We start from the raw sequence: 23161 nt of genomic DNA, 5'->3' as shown, positions 1-23161 counted from the left end.
ATGTGAAGCGTCTGGGGTAAACCCTGTAAAGTTTTGCGGGGCCTGAATGTGGAAAGGGAGCTGTGGTTGCGGCGCATTACACATACAGCTAGAGACTGAATGTGAGCGAATGCGGCCTTTGTTGTCTTTTCCTAGCGATACCTCGCTCACACGTGGGGAGGGGAGTGCCATTTCATGTGTGGCGGGGTGAGTGGATGAAGGCGGCATGTATGAATATGTACATGTGTATATGTATGTGTATGTATATGTATGTATACGCTGAAATGTATATGTATGTATACGCTGAAATGTATAGGTATGTATATGTGCGTGTGTAGGCGTTTATGCATATACATGTGTATGTGGGTGGGTTGGGCCATTCTTTCGTCAGTTTCATTGCGCTACCTCGCTAGCGCGGGAGACAGTGACAAAGTATAATAAATAAATATACATAATCAACGACAGAAAGGCCTGTGGGGGTCCTAATTATAGGTAGGGAGCTGTTGTTTCTGTGCATTACACAAGGCAGCTAGAGAATGGATGAGAACGAATGTGGCCTTTCTTCAGGAAGCATCCGCTCACATCCGTTCTCTGTCATGTGTAATGCACCGAAACCACAGCTCCCTATCCACATCCAGGCCCCACAGACCCTTCCTTGGTTTACCCCAGCCTCTTTATATACCCTGAATCAGTCCAATAACAAGCACGTCCCCCACTCCCATTTATGCCATATCGCTCCAAAACACTACACTTCATGCACGCGTCACATCTTCCTGCATGTTCAGACCTCGGCCAATCAAAACATCTTTCACTGCGTCCTTTCTTCTTAAATTCCACCCTCCACCTCCTTTTTTCCTAGTCCTCTTCACTTTTGACATGTATACCTCTCAGTCAACCTCTCTTCACTCGTCCTCTCCATATGTCCAAACCATTTCAGCAAAAACCGCTTCAGCACCTCTCAACCATTATGCTCCTCACTACCACACTTTTCTCTTATCCCATAACTTCTTACTCGATCAACCTTCCAAAGACCACATTTAGTCCTCAAGCATTTCGAACACATTCAACCATTTTTTTATTTTCTTTTTTACCTAGAGCCTACGCCTTACATTCATACAATACCATTAAAACTACTACACCATCTAATACCGCTGTCTTTACCCTCACAGACAGTGAACTTTCTTCTTCCACCCACTCCTCATTGCGCCCAGAACCTCAATCTTCTCTTCCACCCTATGGTTTGTTTCAGTTTCAGGGTTCCCTCCGCTGCTGTGTCCACTCCCAGGTATCTAAAACACACTATTTCTTACAGGTTCAAACTCACACTCCAACCAGCCCATCTCCTTCCCCTGATAAAACTAATAACCTTATTTTCATGACATTTACTTTCACTTTTCTTCTCTCACACACTCTTCTTTCTCCAACCATTTTCAATCTCGTCCTACACTATTTTCCATGATCTACAATGAACCACAACATGTTCTCTCATGTACAGACGAACCCCTCAATCACAGGAAAACAACCTGACACCACATTAGAAACAACAAATATGCAGCAGTACATGACACCATTGGAACATTGGCTCACCCAGAACAGAATGGCTGCACCTCCACAAAAATATTCAGGCACTCTAATAAAACACTGACTATTCTAGGCATCACATAAGATGCATACATGACATTAACTCTCCACACCAATAACATCAGCACAAAAGCAACACAAACTAAATGCCTCAGAACACTACTAGGCTCCATATATAGAATAAGAAACCCTGAGCACCAAGAACAATCCATATGCTCCAACTTCACCTACGCCTCACCTGCCAAGGGTTATATCCTCTAAAAAGCAAATCAAAATATCAAACCACACGAAATAGAACACTCAGAACAATCACTGGATGCCTAGCCACCACTAATGTTCAACATTTACTGAAACAAAGATCCTCCTAATACAATCCCACCTCAACGTACTCAGCAGTCAATTCTTTGCAACAGCACTAAACCTCCCCTATCTAAATCACTCAGTAACTAACCTTAACAACCTCAGCAACCTCTACTTACAGGTTCCCCATCCCAAGCAAATGAAACTCTAAAAAACACTTAAACATTGAAATTACCCGATAGGACCAAACAACCGCCCTCCCAACTCAGTCTTAACAATACACAGCCACACCAGACATACATCCGTCTGAAACTATATTACCTAGACAAACACGAGTCATAGTCTTCTGTTTCCCCTGGATATCGCCTATCCCTACAGAGCGATTAAACACATCCCAGGATCCTTCATGCCCGCGAGGCAACTGTCATAATGAGGACACCAAACACTTACAACTCAGATGCCCCACATTCTCCCAACACACTCACACACACACACACAAAATGACTACACATGACGTACATACGTGTACATCACGCCAGCGAAAGTAGCGAGCTCCCTGATCTCTAAGGGAATTTCATAAAGGCAAAAGGGTGTCCTGGGGATGGAAGTATATATAGAGCCTCGCCGGAGACTACTCGCGGTGAAACGGAGTCCGGTAGCACCCACACACACACACACACACACACATATATATATATATATATATATATATATATATATATATATATATATATATATATATATATACAGGGTGTCCCAAAAAATTTACTCACTTTTTGACTCCCTATAACTCACTGAATCTTTTTTTTAGATCCGAAAAAGAAATAAATCAGTGAGTTATAGGGTGTCAAAAATTGAGTACATTTTTGGAACACCATATATATATATATATATATATATATATATATATATATATATATATATATATATATATATATATGTTGGAAAGGATCACAATTTTGCGCGTGATCAAGATGTTCCTATGAGTCCACGGGGAAAATGAAACACGAAAGTGCACTTGGGAACTTTTCGTGTTTCATTTTCCCCGTGGACTCATAGGAATATATATATATATATATATATATATATATATATATATATATATATATATATATATATATATATATATATATATATATATATATATCACGAAGATACGTTGCATTTAAAACTGTAGTGGCTGAAATACCAATAAAAAGTTTAACTTGTTTTAGTTACCCTAAATCGTTGTTTCATGTAAACCTTACTGTGTTATTTATGTATTGTACTACCTTTTCCTCACATGAACTAAAATGTTTTAATTCGATTAATTACGTTTTACAGTGAACTATTTATTATATTTCTTACCTAACCTAGACTGTACAATCAGCCCACTATGTGGTCTGAGTCTCTGATAAGCATCGATCCAAACAGTTTTAAAAATTCTTACCTAACGTTGACACCAGCCCGCCAGGATACGTGGCGTGAATGTCTGTGAACCAGTAAAGGGTATATTACACCTCTTCCTTAACCCTAACGCCTGTCCACCCGTTGTGAGGCGTGCGTGGGTGTCTGAACATTAAGCTGTTGACTACATTTCTTGCCTAACCTTGACACCATCCCTCCCCCGCTGTGTGGCGTGCCTGATGCCTGTTATACACATAGCAGTGGAGTGCGTTAGTATCTATGACATACTCAGTAACGGCGTTTGTAAGTGCCTGTTAGATATTCAACAGCTGACAACACTTCTTACCTAACCTTATCACCACCCCCGCCCGCTGTGTGGTGTCTGCCTCACGCGCCAATTCCGAACGGCTCTGCGACTGCCTCACCTTCCTTACATAACCTTCTACAACGAAACGCTCTCAGCTGTCCCGCAGGCCAGTAGTCCGGCAGCCGGGTATCTACTCGAGTCATAACAAGACTTCATTGTAGGAATATGAGATGCAACACACCATTGCTCTGTTCACGAGCATCACCGAACCCTCCTCACTCCTCACATTACGAACGGCAGGGCTGCAGCTAAATGTCCCAGACCTACAGCCATTATTTAATTAGACGTTGTCAGCTTGTAAGGGCTGGTTAGGTTGTCTTAGCTTTTGTCTTTACTCAAATGATATTAACTCTTATCACTTATCTTTATTATTATGATTGCTTATTTTTACTATTTCGTCAGAACAGTACAGGAACATTCATCATGGCAGGCCTGCAGCTGAAGTATGTATTGTAATTATACGTTTACGAACTGTAAGGCACAGCTGGACAGTAGAAAAGAATACGGAAAACATGTCGTCTTCATAATTAAAGGCGTACGGGAGGACATACACATGCCCTCTATCCTAAAATTAGCACCAGGTGACAGCCACAAAAACTAAACCTCAGCAGACCTGCCTGGCTAACTAGAGCAACTGATAGTTACGTAAGTTCCCCTTTTCATAATAATAATATTAATAATAATAATAATAATCATAATAATAATAATAATAACAGCAACAGCAACGGATTATTAATTACAGTCAAAGGCTGAGAATATTATGAAATATAATATGAGAAGGTGGGGGGAAATAGCAACGGCATATTAACTACAGACAAAAGCTGAGAATACAGTGAAATATAATGAGAGAGGAGAAAGGTGACACGGTGTTTACAAATACACGTAAGTGTAGGTTAATATGAAAAATGTTGACTTGATGTTCATGTTTGTTAGATGGGAACGTCCTTGTCACAGTTCTGTACGATTTCATATGGGTTATCTATGGCTGTGGTGCTCAAATATAATTCGAGGCCGAGAGATCTCAGGAGATAGAAGGTGACGGTCCACATGATGCCTCGAGTCGTAATGTCTCTTAATAGACTGTGTAAGAGGGTACAATTAAGCTAGAGTGAAACTTGTGTGTTCTCCTTGGGGAGTTTATGTGGTGTTAGTGCCCAACAAATAGGGTGTGATCTTGTCATTGCCCGACGATTTTATGTCACCTTCATAGGTATAATTAACAATAATGAAAATTCATTACTCAAGAAAATAGCCCATTCTTGTATAGAATTGCCTAATAACGTATTAACCCTCGAAAAAAATGCACTTGTCCTATTTATGATAATAAGGAGTTTCATCCCACTCCAAATATTTTCGGCCCTGCAATGAAGGACGTTTGTGCATGCAGTTTTCTGTACATTCTGTCATCAAAGCGGAACTACAGGGATAGTCCTGCCACCTTACCCTTAAAAAGCGCCGTACACCTACTCAAATCTAGCTTATTTTCATCACATAAATTCTCTTGCCATCTCCCGTCTGTACAATCGTTTTTTTATGTAATACCATAGAGTCCTACAAACCTATATGACCTCTACTCCCTGGCATTATGGGATGTTGAGAATCACCGGGTTCGTGTCTGACTCTACAGGCAATGAGAGGAAGGCTGGGTGCACTCAGACAGTATTAGTAGAAGTACCAGCCCCTCCCACAACCTCTCCCTTTCTGATAGACCAATCTCCTCTTCTGTTCATTATACCAACATTCTCTCTAGAAACTCCTCTTCTGTTGAAAACCATCTGCCCAGTACCCATCTTAATATCTTATTTCTCTCTCAGACCCCATTGTTTAAAGATGTTCTCACTGACCCCTTTCTCACATCAAACCATAATCTACTCACACTATTCTTCAGAAGTGGAGTCTGTGCTTATTTCAAAACTGACACACTTGTGGCATGCCTTGAGGTCCTTGAGTCCCCATACTTTTACATTATCAAGCTCAAGGTATGTCTCAGAACTACCACAGTATTCCTTTGTTTTGCCTACTACGGCAATGAGGCCGTGACTTCCTCTCACTCACAAGCTAAGATCCTCTGTATACGAGATTTTGATGTTCACCATATGAAATAGTTAAATTCTTTTCATCAGGTTGTTGGGGAAATTGAAACCCTCATGTTCTCCATTCTCAATAACCTAGAGCAAATTATCAGGCATCCTACCTATATTCCTGACTGCTGAGACCACTCTCCTAATATTCTGGATCTGATTTTCATCTGTATTCTTTCACTCTGTAGCTATATAATCTCACTTCTAATTGGTTCATCAGACCCTACTCTCATAATTATATCTATTTTAATGGCACCTCACTCACCAACAGCCCCTTTAATGTGAAATTTAGCTTAACAAAACTGCCTTGAATAACTTTCCCCCAAAATTTTCTGACTGTCCTGCAATAAATTAGTTTTCCATGTGGTGATGCTTCTGTTTCCCCTCAATGCGTAGAAGAGGTTAGTATTGCAGGAATGGAAGCACTTATTTCCTCTTACTCCAACATGACCTATTCTTCCAATCCATAACTCAACTGTTCCTGTTCTGAGGCCATTCAGGCAAGGGATCATGCATATCAGGCTTGGAAAAATTTCCCTTCCTCTGACTCCCATTTAGCAGTTGTATATGCCAGTAATCATTGCAAGTAGGTTATCCATGAGGCAAAGCACTCCTTTATTCAGAGGAAATGCAATAACCTTTCCTCATCATCCACAATTAGGTCTTTCCAGTCTTTAGCTAAGGGCATTGCTAACAACTCTATTTCACTTTACCTTTCCTTCTTTTTTCCGTTTTGATGGTACTACAGCTGTCTCTCCTGTAGACAAAACAATTCTTTCTGGTTCTTGTTTCAACTGTAAATCTACCGTGGATGACTCTAACATTCTGTCTCCTCCTGATGCTCCTCTTACTAATCCTGTGCCCCTCCCCATAATCTGTTTTCAAACTGTCCGAAAAGTACATCTCTCTCTGGACACAAGCAAAACTTATGAACCTAATGGCATCCATCCCCTCTACTGTGCTCAGTACCAGATTTACAAGGGGCAGAAGGGGCAATTGCCCTGGGTTCCCCTGCACCCCCCTCTATGCAAAAAAAAAAAAAATAATTAAAAATTTTTTTATTGAGCCAGGATCTCAAATGAACTTTGGCCAACTGTTCCATCATCAAGGCAGGATGTTCCTAAGATGTAATTAAGGTCAAGCAAAGGTTAAACTATCTTGTTTACAGCCAAAAAAGAGAAAAGATTTGTCAAAATGGTGGAAAAAGATGCCAAATGTAGAAAGAAAGACCTTTTGTACCTATTGTAGTGTTTCTATGTATGTATGTACCTTTCTATGTAAGTATAACTTGTCAATTCCAGTTACATCTCATGAACTGAATTTGATGCATACATTTGGTGATTTGCCGTAAATTCTAATTTGTCTGTACAGGGGGCCCCTTTGAACTTGAAGTGCCCCGGGCCCCCCAAGGTCTAAATCTGGCCCTGCCTATGCTTGCTTGTCTGTTCTGATTTCTATTTAAAAACTAGAACTTTTCCTTCTTAGAAACATGCATTGATACATTCCATCCCTAAGAAGGGTGACCATTCTAACCCCTCTAACTGTTAATCTTCCTGTTGCTTTGATATCTACTATTTCATCTTTAAATGAATCCCCATATCCACGGACATCTTGAATCTCACAGTTTTCTAATTACCAGTATGGTTTCTTTGAGGCAAGATCCATTGTTGATATTCTTTCATATCTTACTGATGTTTGAAAGATTTTGGGGAATCTTATGCAGTTGCCCTGGATATATTCATAGCTTTTGACAGGGTGTGGCATTAGGGTCTCATTCCTGAGTTCCCCCCTCTCTCACTTTGTTCCCTTGCTGGCCAATCTGTCTTCATGGTTGTTGATGGATTAGCCTTCCCTCTTCTCCATCAACAGCGATGAACTTCCTACAATTTTTCTCCATTTTACCAACAATTTCTTTTCTTCTAGAATAACCCAATGCACTCATATGTTGACAACTCTACATTCTTCAGTTCTGCTCCTTCTTCTCTCTCTCTCGATCACCATTCAGTCTGGACACAACCTCCTCAGTAAACTCAGACTTGGACAAGATATCTCAGTGGGGTTGATAAAACCTGGTTAAATTTAATGCCCATCTCTCAATCGATAATTCCTCATAGGTTTCCTGTCTTCTTTGATGGTTCTATAATTACTGCAACAACAACATTAGGGAAGTAGCCAAATCTGCTTCTAAGAAATTGGGTGTCCCGTTTTGATGTTGAAATTTCTTTTCTTCCAAGCACTAACTCCATTCATAGAAAAGGAGTGATCCATCCTTGTAAGGAGTACTGCTTTCCCAACTGGGGTAGTTCTAACTCTACATCCTCGCTTGACATAGTTGAAAACAGTCCAATATATCAACTTTCCCAGGATTACTTCAAAACTTGACGCACTTGCCCTGCTCCACAATGTTGGTTCACTTTCCCTCTCCGATAGTCATTGATCTAGTTTGTATTTTTTTTATTATTATACTTAGTCGCTGTCTCTCGCGTTAGCGAGGTAGCACAAGAAAACATGAAATTGTGGTCCAACCCACCCACTTACACATATATATACATAAACACCCACACACGCACATATACATACCTATACATTTCAACGTATACATACATATACATACACAGACATATACATATGTACACATTCATACTTGCTGCCTTCATCCATTCCCTTCGCCACCGTGCCACACATGAAATGGTACCCCCCTCCCCCTGCGCGAGGTAGCACTAGAAAAGGACAACAAAGGCAACATTCGGTCACACTCAGTCTCTAGCTGTCATGTGCAATGCACCAAAACCACAGCTCCCTTTCCACATCTAGGCCCCACAAAACTTTCCATGGTTTACCCCAGACCCTTCACATGCCCTGGTTCAATCCATTGACAGCACATTGACCCCGGTATATCACATCGTTCCAATTCACTCTATTCCTTGCATGCTTTCACCCTCCCTGTATGTTCAGGCTCCGATCGCTCAAAATCTTTTTCACTCCATCCTTCCACCTCCAATTTTTGTCTCCCACTTCTCATTCCCTCCACCTCTGACACATATATCCTCTTGGTCAATTTTTCCTAACTCATTCTTTCCATGTGACCAAACCATTTCAAAACATCCTCTTCTGCTCTCTCTCAAACACTTTTTATTTCACACATCTCTCTTACCCTATTATTACTTATGCGATCAAACCACCTCACACCACATACTGTCCTCAAACATCTCATTTCCAGCACACCCACCCTTCTCCGCACAACTCTATCCATAGCCCACGCCTCGCAACCATATAACATTGTTGGAACCACTATTCCTTCAAACATACCCATTTTTGCTTTCTGAGATAACGTTCTCGACTTTCATGTATTCTTCAACACTCCCAGAATTTTTGCCCCCTCCGCCACCCTATGATTCACTTCTGCTTCCATGGTTCCATCCCATCCGCTGCCAAATCCACTCCCAGATATCTAAAACACTTCACTTCCTCCAGTTTTTCTCCATTCAAACTTACCTCCCAATTGACTTGTCCCTCAACCCTACTGTACCTAATTACCTTGCTTTTATTCACATTACTCTCAGCTTTCTTTTTTCACTCACTTTACCAAACTCAGTCACCAGCTTCTGCAGTTTCTCACACGAATCAGCCACCAGCACTGTATCATCAGCGAACAACAACTGACTCACTTCCCAAGCCCTCTCATCCACAACAGACTGCATACTTGCCCCTCCTTCAAAAACTCTTGCATTCACCTCCCTAACAACCCCATCCATAAACAAATTATACAACCATGGAGACATCACACACCCCTGCCGCAAACCAACATTCACTGAGAACCAATCACTTTCCTCTCTTCCTACACATACACATTCCTTACATCCTAGATAAAACTTTTCACTGCTTCTGATAACTTGCCTCCCACACCATATATTCTTAATACCTTCCACAGAGCATCTCTATCAACTCTATCATATGCCTTCTCCAGATCCATAAATGCTACATACAAATCCATTTGCTTTTCTAAGTATTTCTCACATACATTCTTCAAAGCAAACACCTGATCCACACATCCTTTACCACTTCTGAAACCACACTGCTCTTCCCCAATCTGATGCTCTGTACATGCCTTCACCCTCTAAATCAATACCCTCCCGTATAATTTTCCAGGAATACTCAACAAACTTATCCCTCTGTAATTTGAGCACTCACTTTTATCCTCTTTGCCTTTGTACAAATGCACTATGCAAGCATTCCGCCAATCCTCAGGCACCTCACCATGAGTCATACATACATTAAATAACCTTACCAACCAGTTAACAATACAGTCACCCCCTTTTTTTATTAAATTCCACTGCAATACCATCCAAACCCGCTGCCTTGCCGGCTTTCATCTTCCGCAAAGCTTTTACTACTTCTTCTCTGTTTACCAAATCATTCTCCCTAACCCTCTCACTTTGCACACCACCTCGACCAAAACACCCTATATCTGCCACTCTATCATCAAACACATTCAACAAACCTTCAAAATACTCATTCCATCTCCTCACATCAACACTTCTTGTTATCACCTCCCCATTAGCCCCCTTCACTGAAGTTCCCATTTGTTCCCTTGTCTTACGCACTTTCATCTTCCGCAAAGCTTTTACTACTTCTTCTCTGTTTACCAAATCATTCTCCCTAACCCTCTCACTTTGCACACCACCTCGACCAAAACACCCTATATCTGCCACTCTATCATCAAACACATTCAACAAACCTTCAAAATACTCACTCCATCTCCTCACATCAACACTTCTTGTTATCACCTCCCCATTAGCCCCCTTCACTGAGGTTCCCATTTGTTCCCTTGTCTTACGCACTTTATTTACCTCCTTCCAAAACATATTTTTATTCTCCCTAAAATTTAATGATACTCTCTCACCCCAACCCTCATATCTTTTTCACCTCTTGCACCTTTCTCTTGAACTCCTGCCTCTTTCTTTTATACATCTCCCAGTCATTTGCATTATTTCCCTGCAAAAATCGTCCAAATACCTCTTTCTCCTCTTTCACTAATAATCTTACTTCTTCATCCCACCACTCACTACCCTTTCTAATCTGCCCACCTCCCATGCTTCTCATGCCACAAGCATCTTTTGCGCAAGCCATCACTGCCTCCCTAAATACATCCCATTCCTTCCCCACTCCCCTTTCGTCCTTTGTTCTCACCTTTTTCCATTCTGTACTCAGTCCCTCCTGATACTTCCTCACACAAGTCTCCTTCCCAAGCTCACTTACTCTCACCACTCTCTTCACCCCAACATCCTCTCTTCTTTTCTGAAAACCTACAAATCTTCACTTTCGCCTCCACAAGATAATGATCAGCACATTAACATCCAAAAGTCTCTCTTTCGCGTGCCTATCAATTAACACATAATCTAATAATGCTCTCTGGCCATCCCTCCTACTTACATATGCATACTTATGTATATCTCTCTTTTTAAACCAGGTATTCCCAATCACCAGTCCTTTTTCAGCACATAAATCTACAAGGTCTTCACCATTTACATTTACAAGACTGAACACCCCATGTACACCAATTATTCCCTCAACTGTCACATTACTCACCTTTGCATTCAAATCACCCATCACCATATCCTGGTCTCGTGCATCAAAACTATTAACACACTCACTCAGCTGCTCCCAAAACACTTGCCTCTCATGATCTTTCTTCTCATGCCCAGGTGCATATGCACCAATAATCACCCATCTCTCTCCATCCACTTTCAGTTTTACCCATATCAATCTAGAGTTTACTTTCTTACACTCTATCACATACTCCCACCACTCTTGTTTCAGGAGTAGTGCTACTCCTTCCCTTGCTCTTGTCCTCTCACTAACCCCTGACTTTACTCCCAAGACATTCCCAAACCACTCTTCCCCTTTACCCTTGAGCTTTGTTTCACTCAGAGTCAAAACATCCAGGTTCCTTTCCTAAAACATACTACCTATCTCTCCTTTTTTCTCATCTTGGTTACATTCACACACATTTAGACATCCCAATCTGAGCCTTCGAGGAGGATGAGCACTCCCCGCGTGACTTCTTCTTCTGTTTCCCCTTTTATAAAGTTAAAATACAAGAAGGGGAGGGTTTCCAGCCCCCCGCTCCCATCGCCTTTAGTCACCTTCTACGACACGTGAGGAATGCATGGGAAGTATTCTTTCTCCCCTATCCCCAGGGATAGGATGTGGAAAACTGGAAATTCTTCTTTTCTATACTATTACTTTCCAAAATAAGGGGAAGAAAATGGAAACAAGCATTTTTTCTCTATGGCTCAGTTGTCTATGCCTGATGCTTCCTCACTAAGGCAGGAAAAAGCAAACTAGAATTAAAAAGAAAGGTGACTTAATTGGAAGACAACACATTCTGTAGGACAATGTATGCATTACCATTAATTGCTGTAATAGTTGTCACAAATTGCTGAAATTTGAAATAATTATAGAATGATATATTTCCAAAAATGATTAATCATTAAATTATTCTTGAATCTATTCAGAACACAGAGTACTATATAATAATTTAGAATTCATTTTCCAACAATATATCTCCCCAGAATTTCAATCCTGTCAAGGAAATGGATGCATTATAAGCACTTGTGTATGGGATGTGTGTGTGTATGTTTTAGGGGTCGTGTTTCTGGCAACTTCCTTATCATTTCTACAGAGAACAGACAGACAGGAGCACCTTTCAATAGTATATGTAGTATACTATACCAGCCACAACCTCAGTAGCTTTCTGGACTTTGTGATAGCCTTGAAGAGTCAAACTTCTGTGGCTTTCACCCTCATAATTTCTTCAAAGCCTTCAACCTACTTAACTGGAACATAATACCAAGAGAGTATTATCAAGTTTTACAGTTTTGGGAACACAACTGGGACCCAAGTATTTACTTATCCTTATAAATGGTGTCTTGATAAATGCACCTGCTCAATGGAAGTACATTAGTGACTCTACCACTGGCTGATGGCAACTTCTTTTATTACAACACTACATGAATGCCTAAAGAAGCACTAGAACTGGAGCACCGAAGACTAAGTTACCATCAAGTAAACAAAGACTAGTCATGCATGTCAGCCTTCGCCTCTAACCTTGTCCGAACCCCTATTGTTATACTAGGATTCACACTCTTCCAGATTGTCTAATCTACATAGACTCTTGGCATCAATTTAGACAATAATCTGAGCTAGAACAAACATGGTACCATCATCAAATCTTCCAGCTATCTACCTTTATACATTTTTCATAAACTTCAGACACTTGGGCTTTCTGTACCTTAATTCATGAACATCTGCAAAACTCATTCTTATCAAACTCTTTCATGCCTCTCATCTGGTTTTCCTTCCGTACCCACCACACAATTTTTTTTTTTACATTGTATTATTCATTAACAAAAAAAATGCACACCAAGGCTGGGCATTAATAATGTCATCTCTATTATACAAAGTTTCCAAACCTTATTGATGTTATCAAGCAATGAATTAATTTTAGAATATTTTGGCACCTGCCATGCTGACATTAGATTCAAGATTTGAAAAGTAATCACAATCTCATATGCAAAGTGTTCTGTTTTCTCATAAATACGTTGTCTATCTTAAAATGATTCATAAAGGTCTTACTGTAAGTTGATTTGAAGAGTTGTGTTCTATCCCTGCAGCTCTGACTGTTGCCAACCATTCTCTTTGAGGGCCTGATCTGCCAGGATATTAAATGCTGCAGGTGTAGATTTATCACATTTTGCAACTTGCCTAGTCTGGTACACTGTAAAAGTTGTCCACTTGTTTTCTGAGTCTAGAGTTCCTCTCATGTTGTTCCATATATTCATATAGCAGGTGGAAAAGATATAGCTCTCAGTATCTATACTATTACCCTGAAGCCTCTTAAAGCATTCTATGCTTTTAATAGGATGCATTTTGCAAATTAAAGAATTACCTTTGTGTGTAAGTTCAGGACAAGGCCCTCCAGTATTTTCCATCAGTATGATGCACATTCTGATGAGTCATAGCTTACAGGTTGTCACAGTAAATAATATGTCTCCTTGAAGCCACATAGCTGGTAAAAGACCTTAGGAAGTTTTCTCGTTGAAGTTTCTTCACAATTGTCCAACTCTGCTGCTCTTATTTTTGTCCTGTCCAGACCCATATACATTTGGGTTTCACATCTATACATCAGCAAAGGGAGATGTACTCCATCATGAAAGCTTCTTGTTCACTGTACATGTAAATTTTTCCTATTCACAAGAGCCTTCAATTTTTCTTCAATTTCTCTTCCATGCATGATTCAGTTTCCGCTTTCCTTTCAATTATTTGTAATCATCCAAAACTTTGTTCTTCATCCTAAAAACTGACCTAATTACACTCTAATCTCCCATCACTTTGAGAAAATTGTATCTGATATTTATTAGAGACCTATTTGAAGACATGGGGCCACTGTTTTTTGTTTCTGCTACATATTTTTGAACTAGTGGTGGGATTAGGATAATTTGAAAAATATCACCCATCAACAGATACCATATAACCATCTGTCCTCAGGGCCATACCTTATACATCAAGGTCACAAATGGACACTGTATTTGAACCATATTTTTTTCCTGCTTCATAATTTGGAACCACAGGGATTACAATGACACTTTGTAGAAGTATAACCCCCCACTAGACAATATAAGACCCAGACACAGCCATACCTTTAAGGTCAAGGTTATGACAAGTCATGATATTTTCTTTGGGTATGCTCCATAACTTTCGATCTAGAGGAGGAACTACATTATTATTTTTTGTGCAAGAGCTATCCTCCACCAAAATGTGTTGCAAAGCCACCCACAGGAATGTGTCCCACCCTACCCACACTGCAGCACCTCAAATTTCATTTTGCATAAATATTTGCCTACCACCACCCTGTGTTCTTGAGCTACTCCCTGACCTCAGTATTACAGCTGAGATCATACTTTTATACATATCTTAATCACTTGTGGGGATTGCATTTCACTCTATTAAACTCAAATGAACATCCAATTTCAAGTATTAGGACTCATGGAATCTTCATTTGTTTTAGGATATTTATATGCCCATGATAAAAAATTGCTCGAAGGCTATTATGTTGCATGTCATTCCGTAATGCTTTACGATAGGAATCCCTTAATATCCTCTACAAACAATTCATCCACTACACCCTAAATTACACTTTACCAAAATCAAACACAACAAAGCTGCAAACCACACAAAACTGCATTCAAAATGATACTGCTGCAAGAATGTTAACAAAGATCAAGAAATATTCCTGAATTAAAACGTTTCACTCCCATGTGTGGTCTATATAATACTGGAAAAGATAATCAGAAAGAAAATGAAAGATTAAATGCAAAGGGGAAATGACTAAAGTGTGAGGCAACATGGGTTTTGGTAGAGGAGGTTGTAAAAATTTTAGACTTCTACAAGAAAGGAAGCTGTTTTACACAAAAGACAGATGGATGGATAGATGAATTGCATTTTCTTTGACAATTGGAAGGCATCTAGCACTGTGCCACAATGGAAATTGGTAAAGAATCCAAATTTTTTTGGCTGTCATAAGAGGGACAATTTTTTGATGGATATAGAGTTATCTTAATGGAAGGGAACAAATAATGCACATCTGAGGAGCTTTATTGAAATGGGGTGAGATCACCATTGGTGTTTCACAAGGCTCTGTCTTGGGACCATTGCTCTTCATCATCTACATACATGTCTTGCCAGAAAGATTGATCCTTGATCTATGTGTTTATGGATGAAGTAAGGAATGATAAGGATTGTACCAATTTACAGAGGGACTTATGGCAAACTTCAAAGTTAGTCTAGTACATGACTGATGAAATTCAACCCATGTAAATGCAATGCAATTTAATGCAGCAGGAAACATACTACAGGAATCTGCATATGAAAGTGGGGGGTGCCAGAACACCACTTCTGAAGAACTATAAAGGAGACAAACTTTCTGCTGGCATATACAAAAATTGCATTCATTTACATAGATAAAAGAATGTTCAACATTCATTTCACAATGCATATTACAGCCAAACTGAAGATTTTTCTAATGTTTGGTTACCACATTTAAAGAAGCACTAATAACTGATAAAATAAGTCTAGAGAAGGGCATCTGAAATAGGAAAGCAGAGTTACAGGGAGAGGTTAAAGGATATATATTTGCCCACAAAAGGAAAGAAAAGAGCAAAGGGGAGATTTCATCACAACCTTCATCTTTCTAAATTGATCTTGATCACAAACTTCAGGTTTCTAAACCAGTTTGATAGCATTGACAATAAAGAATTCATCATTTGATGCAGATACAGCAAGCAGATGCCATAACACGATACAAAGTACAAAACATTTTAGAAATTATGTAAATATCTTTTATAGCATCACAACGGAAGATGTATGGAATATGCTAAGTGATGAAACTGTGAATGATGACGGTATGTAAATGTCGAAAGTTGTATGATAGAGGACAAAGTTGAAGACATGATGCCCTACACAGAGAAACTCCTTCCCAAATTGCACAAACAATTAATCATTGTGCCTGATAGTGAAAACGGTTTCAGAAGTCTCTTATGAGTTTTCAGTAATTAAGAATCACACTGCTTGTATACATCAAAATTGGAAGTCTCCTATAAGTTTCCAGTAACAGAATCACACTACTTGTATACATTAAAACTGAATCAGGAAATATCAAATTGAAAGCATTCTTACACTATATTGTGCTTTTTTTTTATTAAGACTAACTCCATGAAAAATTTAAAAAAGAAAAGCTTAATTTTGTTACATAAATATTTCCTTCATATTTCTCTATAAATGTTTAACTTACAATCCATAAACATTCTAAACACCAGTAAACTTTCTTGAGTCAACAGCTGCACTGATACACCTAGTGAATCATGGACCAGTTTCATATTATACTTTTAGTTGCATAAACAGACCAAAAATCTGCATATATAATTGAGCATAGAGAAAATGAATGCCCTGCTAACTCAAAAAAGCCTCTGAACATTTCTCACATTCTGCATGAACATCTTACATTGTGATTGCATTGTAGTGTAACAGTTGATTGCTCAGCTGAATACATTCTATCGTTGTTGGAGTACAGCAAGAGGAGTACCTTTAATTACAAAACAATGTCTCTCAAGATAAGCCTAGGAAGACACTGGTAATTGAACAAAAAAAGGAAACCGCTCTCATCCATTCTCTTATTTACTTAACTGTCTTTTATGTTCTTTAACCTCCTGAATATCAAGTAATTAGCTATAAAAGAGAGGGATCCTTGACATGAAACAAATTATGTCTAATAAAGTACAGCAACACAAAACAAGACAAAATCAAGATTGTACAGCATATCAGAGGTAAATTCTGAGCAAAAAAGCATATTCATTTATACACAGTAATACTAGTGACTAAGTTTCAGGCATTCTGTATTCTCATCACTAGAGCCTAATACAAGAACAGACAAACTTCGCAAATTCCTTATGTCCTTACATACAGTCTCAATAAATATATAAAAATTTTACTATGCTAAACCTTACAACATACAGACTTGTTGAGACATACAAAATAGACTACATTACATTGATGAAAGAACTTTACCATGTAAACCCCACAGTGATTTTCTCAAGAGTTTCATTTGAAGGCATTGGGTATGGAATAATATGCAAGGAAGCCACATCAAAATATTTTCGTTTCCCCAATTCTTCATTTTGGATCCAGTTTACCCTGCTCTTAAGATAGCATAAGTCAAGAGTCCTGTAAAGATACCAAGGAGTTAGGCTTTCTACAAATAAGAATAAAATTGACAAAAGTCTATAATACATGAGCCCCAAAGCTTATTTTAAGATCTGAGCAAAACAGTAAATGGTAAAAATCCATCATACCTAATATGACATACAGGACAATAACCTGAATAAAAGCTAATATTCATACAATGATAGTTGGAGGCCAATACCCCACATTAACAGAAGTCTGCCAAAAGATTTCAAGGCTCTACTACTCGAACAGCCTTTAGTAACCATTTTCATCAAATTACAAATCATTAGTGGGTGAGTCAGATGGGTTATGGATCCTGAGCCTAATTCATCTCATCTCTAAAAGTAATCTCTCTAGACTTGCATCCATTTTCTGATCCTCAAAGAAATCTCAGGATACACTCGTTTTGTTACTAATATGGTGAAGGCATTTACAATGGGACAGAGGTTGATTATTTAACTCTTCCTAAAACCCTGAGTCTCATGAAATGGTACACACATGTTATGTACCTTTACCCGACACCAATAACAGACACACCTTTAAGACATTTATCTTGGTAAAAAACACAAAACCTCCAACTCATAGATGTGCAGAGTATTTATGTTAGACTCTACCACATGGAATCCAACATATGGATGTGCAAAGTTTTTATATTAGCTTATGGCACATAGATAAACATCTTTTAGGGGGGTGTGGCTATGAAAGACGTAAGGCAGGTGATAACATAGTTCAGAATAAATACAGCAGTACAAAAGGAAGTACAAAGGAATACAAAGGAGGGGAAGCAGCAATAGCCCATTGAGTCCTTTTTATGGCTGTTTGTGTCAGTGAAAAAGACCAGAAACAGAGACTAATGTGCAGGGTGTACAATAATTCTCCATTTTTGAGGACTCAATATTCAAGTTTTTTTTAGAGCACTTTTTTGTTTTGGAGTCTATTGTTTTCAAGATATTACAATTTCCTTTTAATTTTTTTTTTTGGTGAGAGCTACAATTTGGTTTTCAGGTTTTTTGTTTCTTAGGGTTGCTTTCCTTTTAAAGGACAAAATGGTTATCACTTTTACAAATGACTGACAAGAACATCCCACATTCTAAAAAGCTACATCCCACATTCTAAAAAGCTCTTATGCCTCTTCAAACACTTTGAAGTAGCATCCTCTCCAATTCTTCCCGTTAAGTTCCTTAGCCTGATTAGTGGCTCTTTAACTGACAATTATTTTCTGATAGTGGTGAGGTCTGTGTAGCTTCTAGGATAACATTTCCTCTTCAAGTCCTGTTTCATTTCTGCTCTTTTAACTTCTGTGCTTACCAAATAATCCAACCTGAACATTACATACTCACTTTTTCCAAGTGGCGTATCACATATGACATTTTGTTCTGAGTATTATCAAGTATTAATGCCATTATGCACTTCTTTCCTACAGTTCTTCTTCTGTTTATATTTTATCTGAATGAGCCATCTACTACTGTTTCCTGAAACTTAAGGATACATCTAATTAAGAGTGCAAATTCTCTTCCTCCTTTGTCTACTCTTCCCCTTCCTTTACTATCATGTATCTCCTCTCGACATAAAAGGTGAGATCTTGTCTCATGAGCAAGTTTTGTTTCCATAACTCCAAAAATATAAAGTGCACTTTCTCTTATAAGATTCTTAAATTCTAGCTCTTTATTATTTACTATCAATCAATGAGCATTTGCCAACAATACTTTGTCAAACGTAAATAACCATCACCTAGCATTCCTGACCTTTCTGCAATGCCAAGTGGGATTGTCTGTTCTCTTACCTCATTTGGCATTTTCCACTTTTCACCTTCTGACTATAATCTTTGTTTTCCCCCCTCTTCTCTTGGTCAATCATGCTTGATGAATATTCCAATGAACTCCACCTTATTTTAACGTTTCTAAGCCTTCCTAAGTATGTCCTGGTTAGATGAATCCAAATAAAACATAACCATAATTGGTTGTCCCTTTATGACTTAATTATAACCACCAATTCTTTTCTTTATCACAGAACATGCATCAAGTCCATCTATTATCTCCAGTAACCCTTAAATGAGTATTTCTTCTTTCTTTTCACTTTCCTCTAAATACATGTCTGTGCCCCTGGCTTTCTCTATAATCTTTTCTGCTAACAAGAACTGATCTTGAATGGCCAGCACTTTTCTGAACTTTTAATTTACAGACCCATAAATTTTGTTAATTGTTCTGTCTCTAATAGTATATAATTCTATTCCCTTTATAACTTTATTCAATGCCCTGGACACCTCAGCTCCAGTGTCCCCAGGTTCCTGTCCAACTACAATGTTCAACACACTCCGAGTCTGTTGACCAGCTCCAGAAATTGTACCTTCCTGCCCACAATTCTCAACCCACCCCATCCTTCATGATCCTTAATCATTCTACTTTATTTGCTCTGGTTACATACTTTACCAAACCCCTCAGGTGCTGTAAATATGTATTTATAATCAATTATTCTACCTTTTAATTCCCCGAGTTCCTTTCTAATCTAATGACACCTCTCATGATCTCAACACTAATTCTTTAGTTTCTTTACTTAATCTCTGTGTTTTTTATTTCAAACATCTCAAAAAGATTTTCTTTGATGTTTTATCCCTTTCTCTTACAATCTTTTTGTGAAACTTGTCAACTGCTAGGTCCTCCTACTCTCCCATATGTGAATCCATTTCTTGCTAATATCGAATCAAAAAAGAGAAAAATTAAGTAACTATACAGCATGATAGAGGGTTCAACTTAAATGATGCTACTGGTCTGATGTGTGGACTAAATTAGATTAATTGAACTGCTTTCCTTTACTGTCCTCTAACTTTTTTGGTTCATGCAGTGCTACAGGTTTGACAGTGCTCCTTCATACTAGTAAGAATAAGTTATATGTGTTTTAAAAACTTAAAGGTTGTGATCAGGTCAGCCCTCACTCCTCTGTAACTCAACAATCAACAAACCTGAGGACCATACTCTAATATTGGCCCTATGTAGGATATGAACAGCCTGCTAAACATTTCCTTATCCATATACTTGAAAGCTATTCTAGTATTTGCCACAAAAGTATAACCCTCCATTTACTATTCCCCTAATGCTGGACTCTGGCAGGTTAGGGCTGATGTCGACTCCAAAGTCCCTCTCATAAACAGACTCGTGTGTGTGTGTGTGTGTGTGTGTGTGTGTGTGTGGGGGGGGGGGGGGGTAATGAATCATTCATAGCTGTTCATAAAAGCAAACATCTACAATATTTTGTGAATATAAAAACCACAAAACACTTATACTAATTAAAGCCATCTTTGAAGATTCTATAAAGGTCAGTGTGATAGATGATGTTGCCTAGCATTGTTAAGACAACCTAATGACACCTGCAAAATTGCCAAGCACACCCACATGGGTTACAAATCCATGACTGGGAACCACTGTTCTGAGACGGTCCTTCACATAAGAATATCATCTCCATTTAAACTCCCTCTTTCACATAAAGATGTCTGTACTAAATACAGTAAATAACAAAATCCCTGACATCTTTATCTAACCTATCTCTAGCTATCTACAACTCATTCATTACATGCCCATCTTGTCTGTACTCTTTTTCTTCCTGTATCTTCAACCAGGAAGAAAGAAAGAAAGAAGCGAGTCTCCCTTCTCTCTCAAGGAAAACGGGAAGTGAGACACACACACACACACACACACACACACACACACACACACACACACACACATCGAAGAAAACGACCACCACCACCATGGCACCCCTGATGAACCCGGAGAAAACGGGGGAAGGGTACCCGCGGGGCCCGCTCCCGGACCCGGGCGGGGACGCTGGCTTCCCCGCCTACGAGGGCAACGCGACGCGGGGCCACGCCCACGGGGAGGAGGTGTACGACTACGACATCGGCGAGTCGTTCAGCACGTATTACTGGGACGAACTCCTGCCCCCACTCACTGTGTACATGATGACGCTCCTCCTGGGTGTAGCGGGTAACGTGCTTATCATCTACACCATATTTAGGACTTGTGTATGGAGATGAGAGAACAACCCATTAACTGCTGATTGAAGGTCTTAAGTGAAGTCCTGGCTACACTGAGGGCAGGAAAATCGTTGAAGGTGTGGCATCATAGGAGAATGTGTCGACCGTGTTGCCCAGAGCTGTACAGAGCAGACGCGTCCTTCTTCAAGGAGGTTCAGCCACCTCCCTAACGACATGCAGAGTTCCAGTTCGTGACTGTGCCCAACGTCCTAGTCCGGATCAACCCTTCCCGTCACCATTGGTCGAAGGAAAGACGAACGCTGAACAGTTGTGTTACTGGAGTGATAGTTTTCATGCATGGTGTTTTGACAAGAAAATAGTGAAGTTGGAGAAGAATGTAGCTTAGACATTGAAGCTTATTGATTCATTGGTGAAATTGATGAGAACTGCTATTGACGTTTGTGTGAATAAATTGTACATTTCCTTTTCCATAGCCAGAGGTTGATCCATTATGTGACGTTCATTTTTTTCATTCTTTTCAAGCTAAAAGTTTGTTTTCTAAATTGTTTCTTACATTTTTCATATGTATATATATGTATGTGTGTGTGTGTGTGTATGTGCGTATGTGTGTGTGTGTGTGTGTGTGTGTGTGTGTGTGTGTATATATATATATATGTATATTATCCCTGGGGATAGGGGTGAAAGAATACTTCCCACGTATTCCTCGCGTGTCGTAGAAAGCGACTAGAGGGGACGGGAGCGGGGGGCCAGAAATCCTCCCCTCCTTGTATTAACTTTCTAAAATGGGAAACAGAAGAAGGAGTCACGCGGGGAGTGCTCATCCTCCTCGAAGGCTCAGAGTGGGGTGCCTAAATGTGTGTGGATGTAACCAAGATGTGAAAAAAGGAGAGATAGGTAGTATGTTTGAGGAAAGGAACCTGGATGTTTTGGCTCTGAGTGAAACGAAGCTAAAGGGTAAAGGGGAAGAGTGGTTTGGAAATGTCTGGGGAGTGAAGTCAGGGGTTAGTGAGAGGACAAGAGCAAGGGAAGGAGTAGCAATACTCCTGAAACAGGAGTTGTGGGAGTATGTGATAGAATGTAAGAAAGTAAATTCTCGATTAATATGGGTAAAATTGAAAGTTGATGGAGAGAGGTGGGTGATTATTGGTGCATATGCACCTGGGCATGAGAAGAAAGATCATGAGAGGCAAGTGTTTTGGGAGCAGCTAAATGAGTGTGTTAGCGGTTTTGATGCACGAGACCGGGTTATAGTGATGGGTGATTTGAATGCAAAGGTGAGTAATGTGGCAGTTGAGGGAATAATTGGTATGCATGGGGTGTTCAGTGTTGTAAATGGAAATGGTGAAGAGCTTGTAGATTTATGTGCTGAAAAAGGACTGATGATTGGGAATACCTGGTTTAAAAAGCGAGATATACATAAGTATACTTATGTAAGTAGGAGAGATGGCCAGAGAGCGTTATTGGATTACGTGTTAATTGACAGGCGTGCGAAAGAGAGACTTTTGGATGTCAATGTGCTGAGAGGTGCAACTGGAGGGATGTCTGATCATTATCTTGTGGAGGCTAAGGTGAAGATTAGTATGGGTTTTCAGAAAAGAAGAGTGAATGTTGGGGTGAAGAAGGTGGTGAGAGTAAGTGAGCTTGGGAAGGAGACCTGTGTGAGGAAGTATCAGGAGAGACTGTGTACAGAATGGA

The 23161-nt window shown here is 39.4% G+C and overlaps 1 protein-coding gene across 6 annotated transcripts in view; it reads right to left on the bottom strand.

Annotated features, from left to right (window-relative positions):
* Positions 1-16435: 16435 nt before the first annotated feature.
* LOC139750275 (motile sperm domain-containing protein 1) overlaps positions 16436-23161 on the bottom strand; it is a 64575-nt gene continuing 57849 nt past the window's right edge. For all 6 annotated transcript variants that reach the window (XM_071664872.1, XM_071664882.1, XM_071664863.1 and 3 more), the window contains one exon: positions 16436-17475. In XM_071664872.1, coding sequence (XP_071520973.1) covers positions 17441-17475 — 35 coding nt within the window. In that variant the 3' untranslated portion in view covers positions 16436-17440. The remainder of the gene's footprint in view (positions 17476-23161) is intronic.

Source organism: Panulirus ornatus, chromosome 1 (genome assembly GCF_036320965.1).
Source record: "Panulirus ornatus isolate Po-2019 chromosome 1, ASM3632096v1, whole genome shotgun sequence".
Classification (NCBI taxonomy): Eukaryota; Metazoa; Arthropoda; class Malacostraca; order Decapoda; family Palinuridae; genus Panulirus; species Panulirus ornatus.
This window is presented reverse-complemented; position numbering and strand designations above follow the sequence as displayed.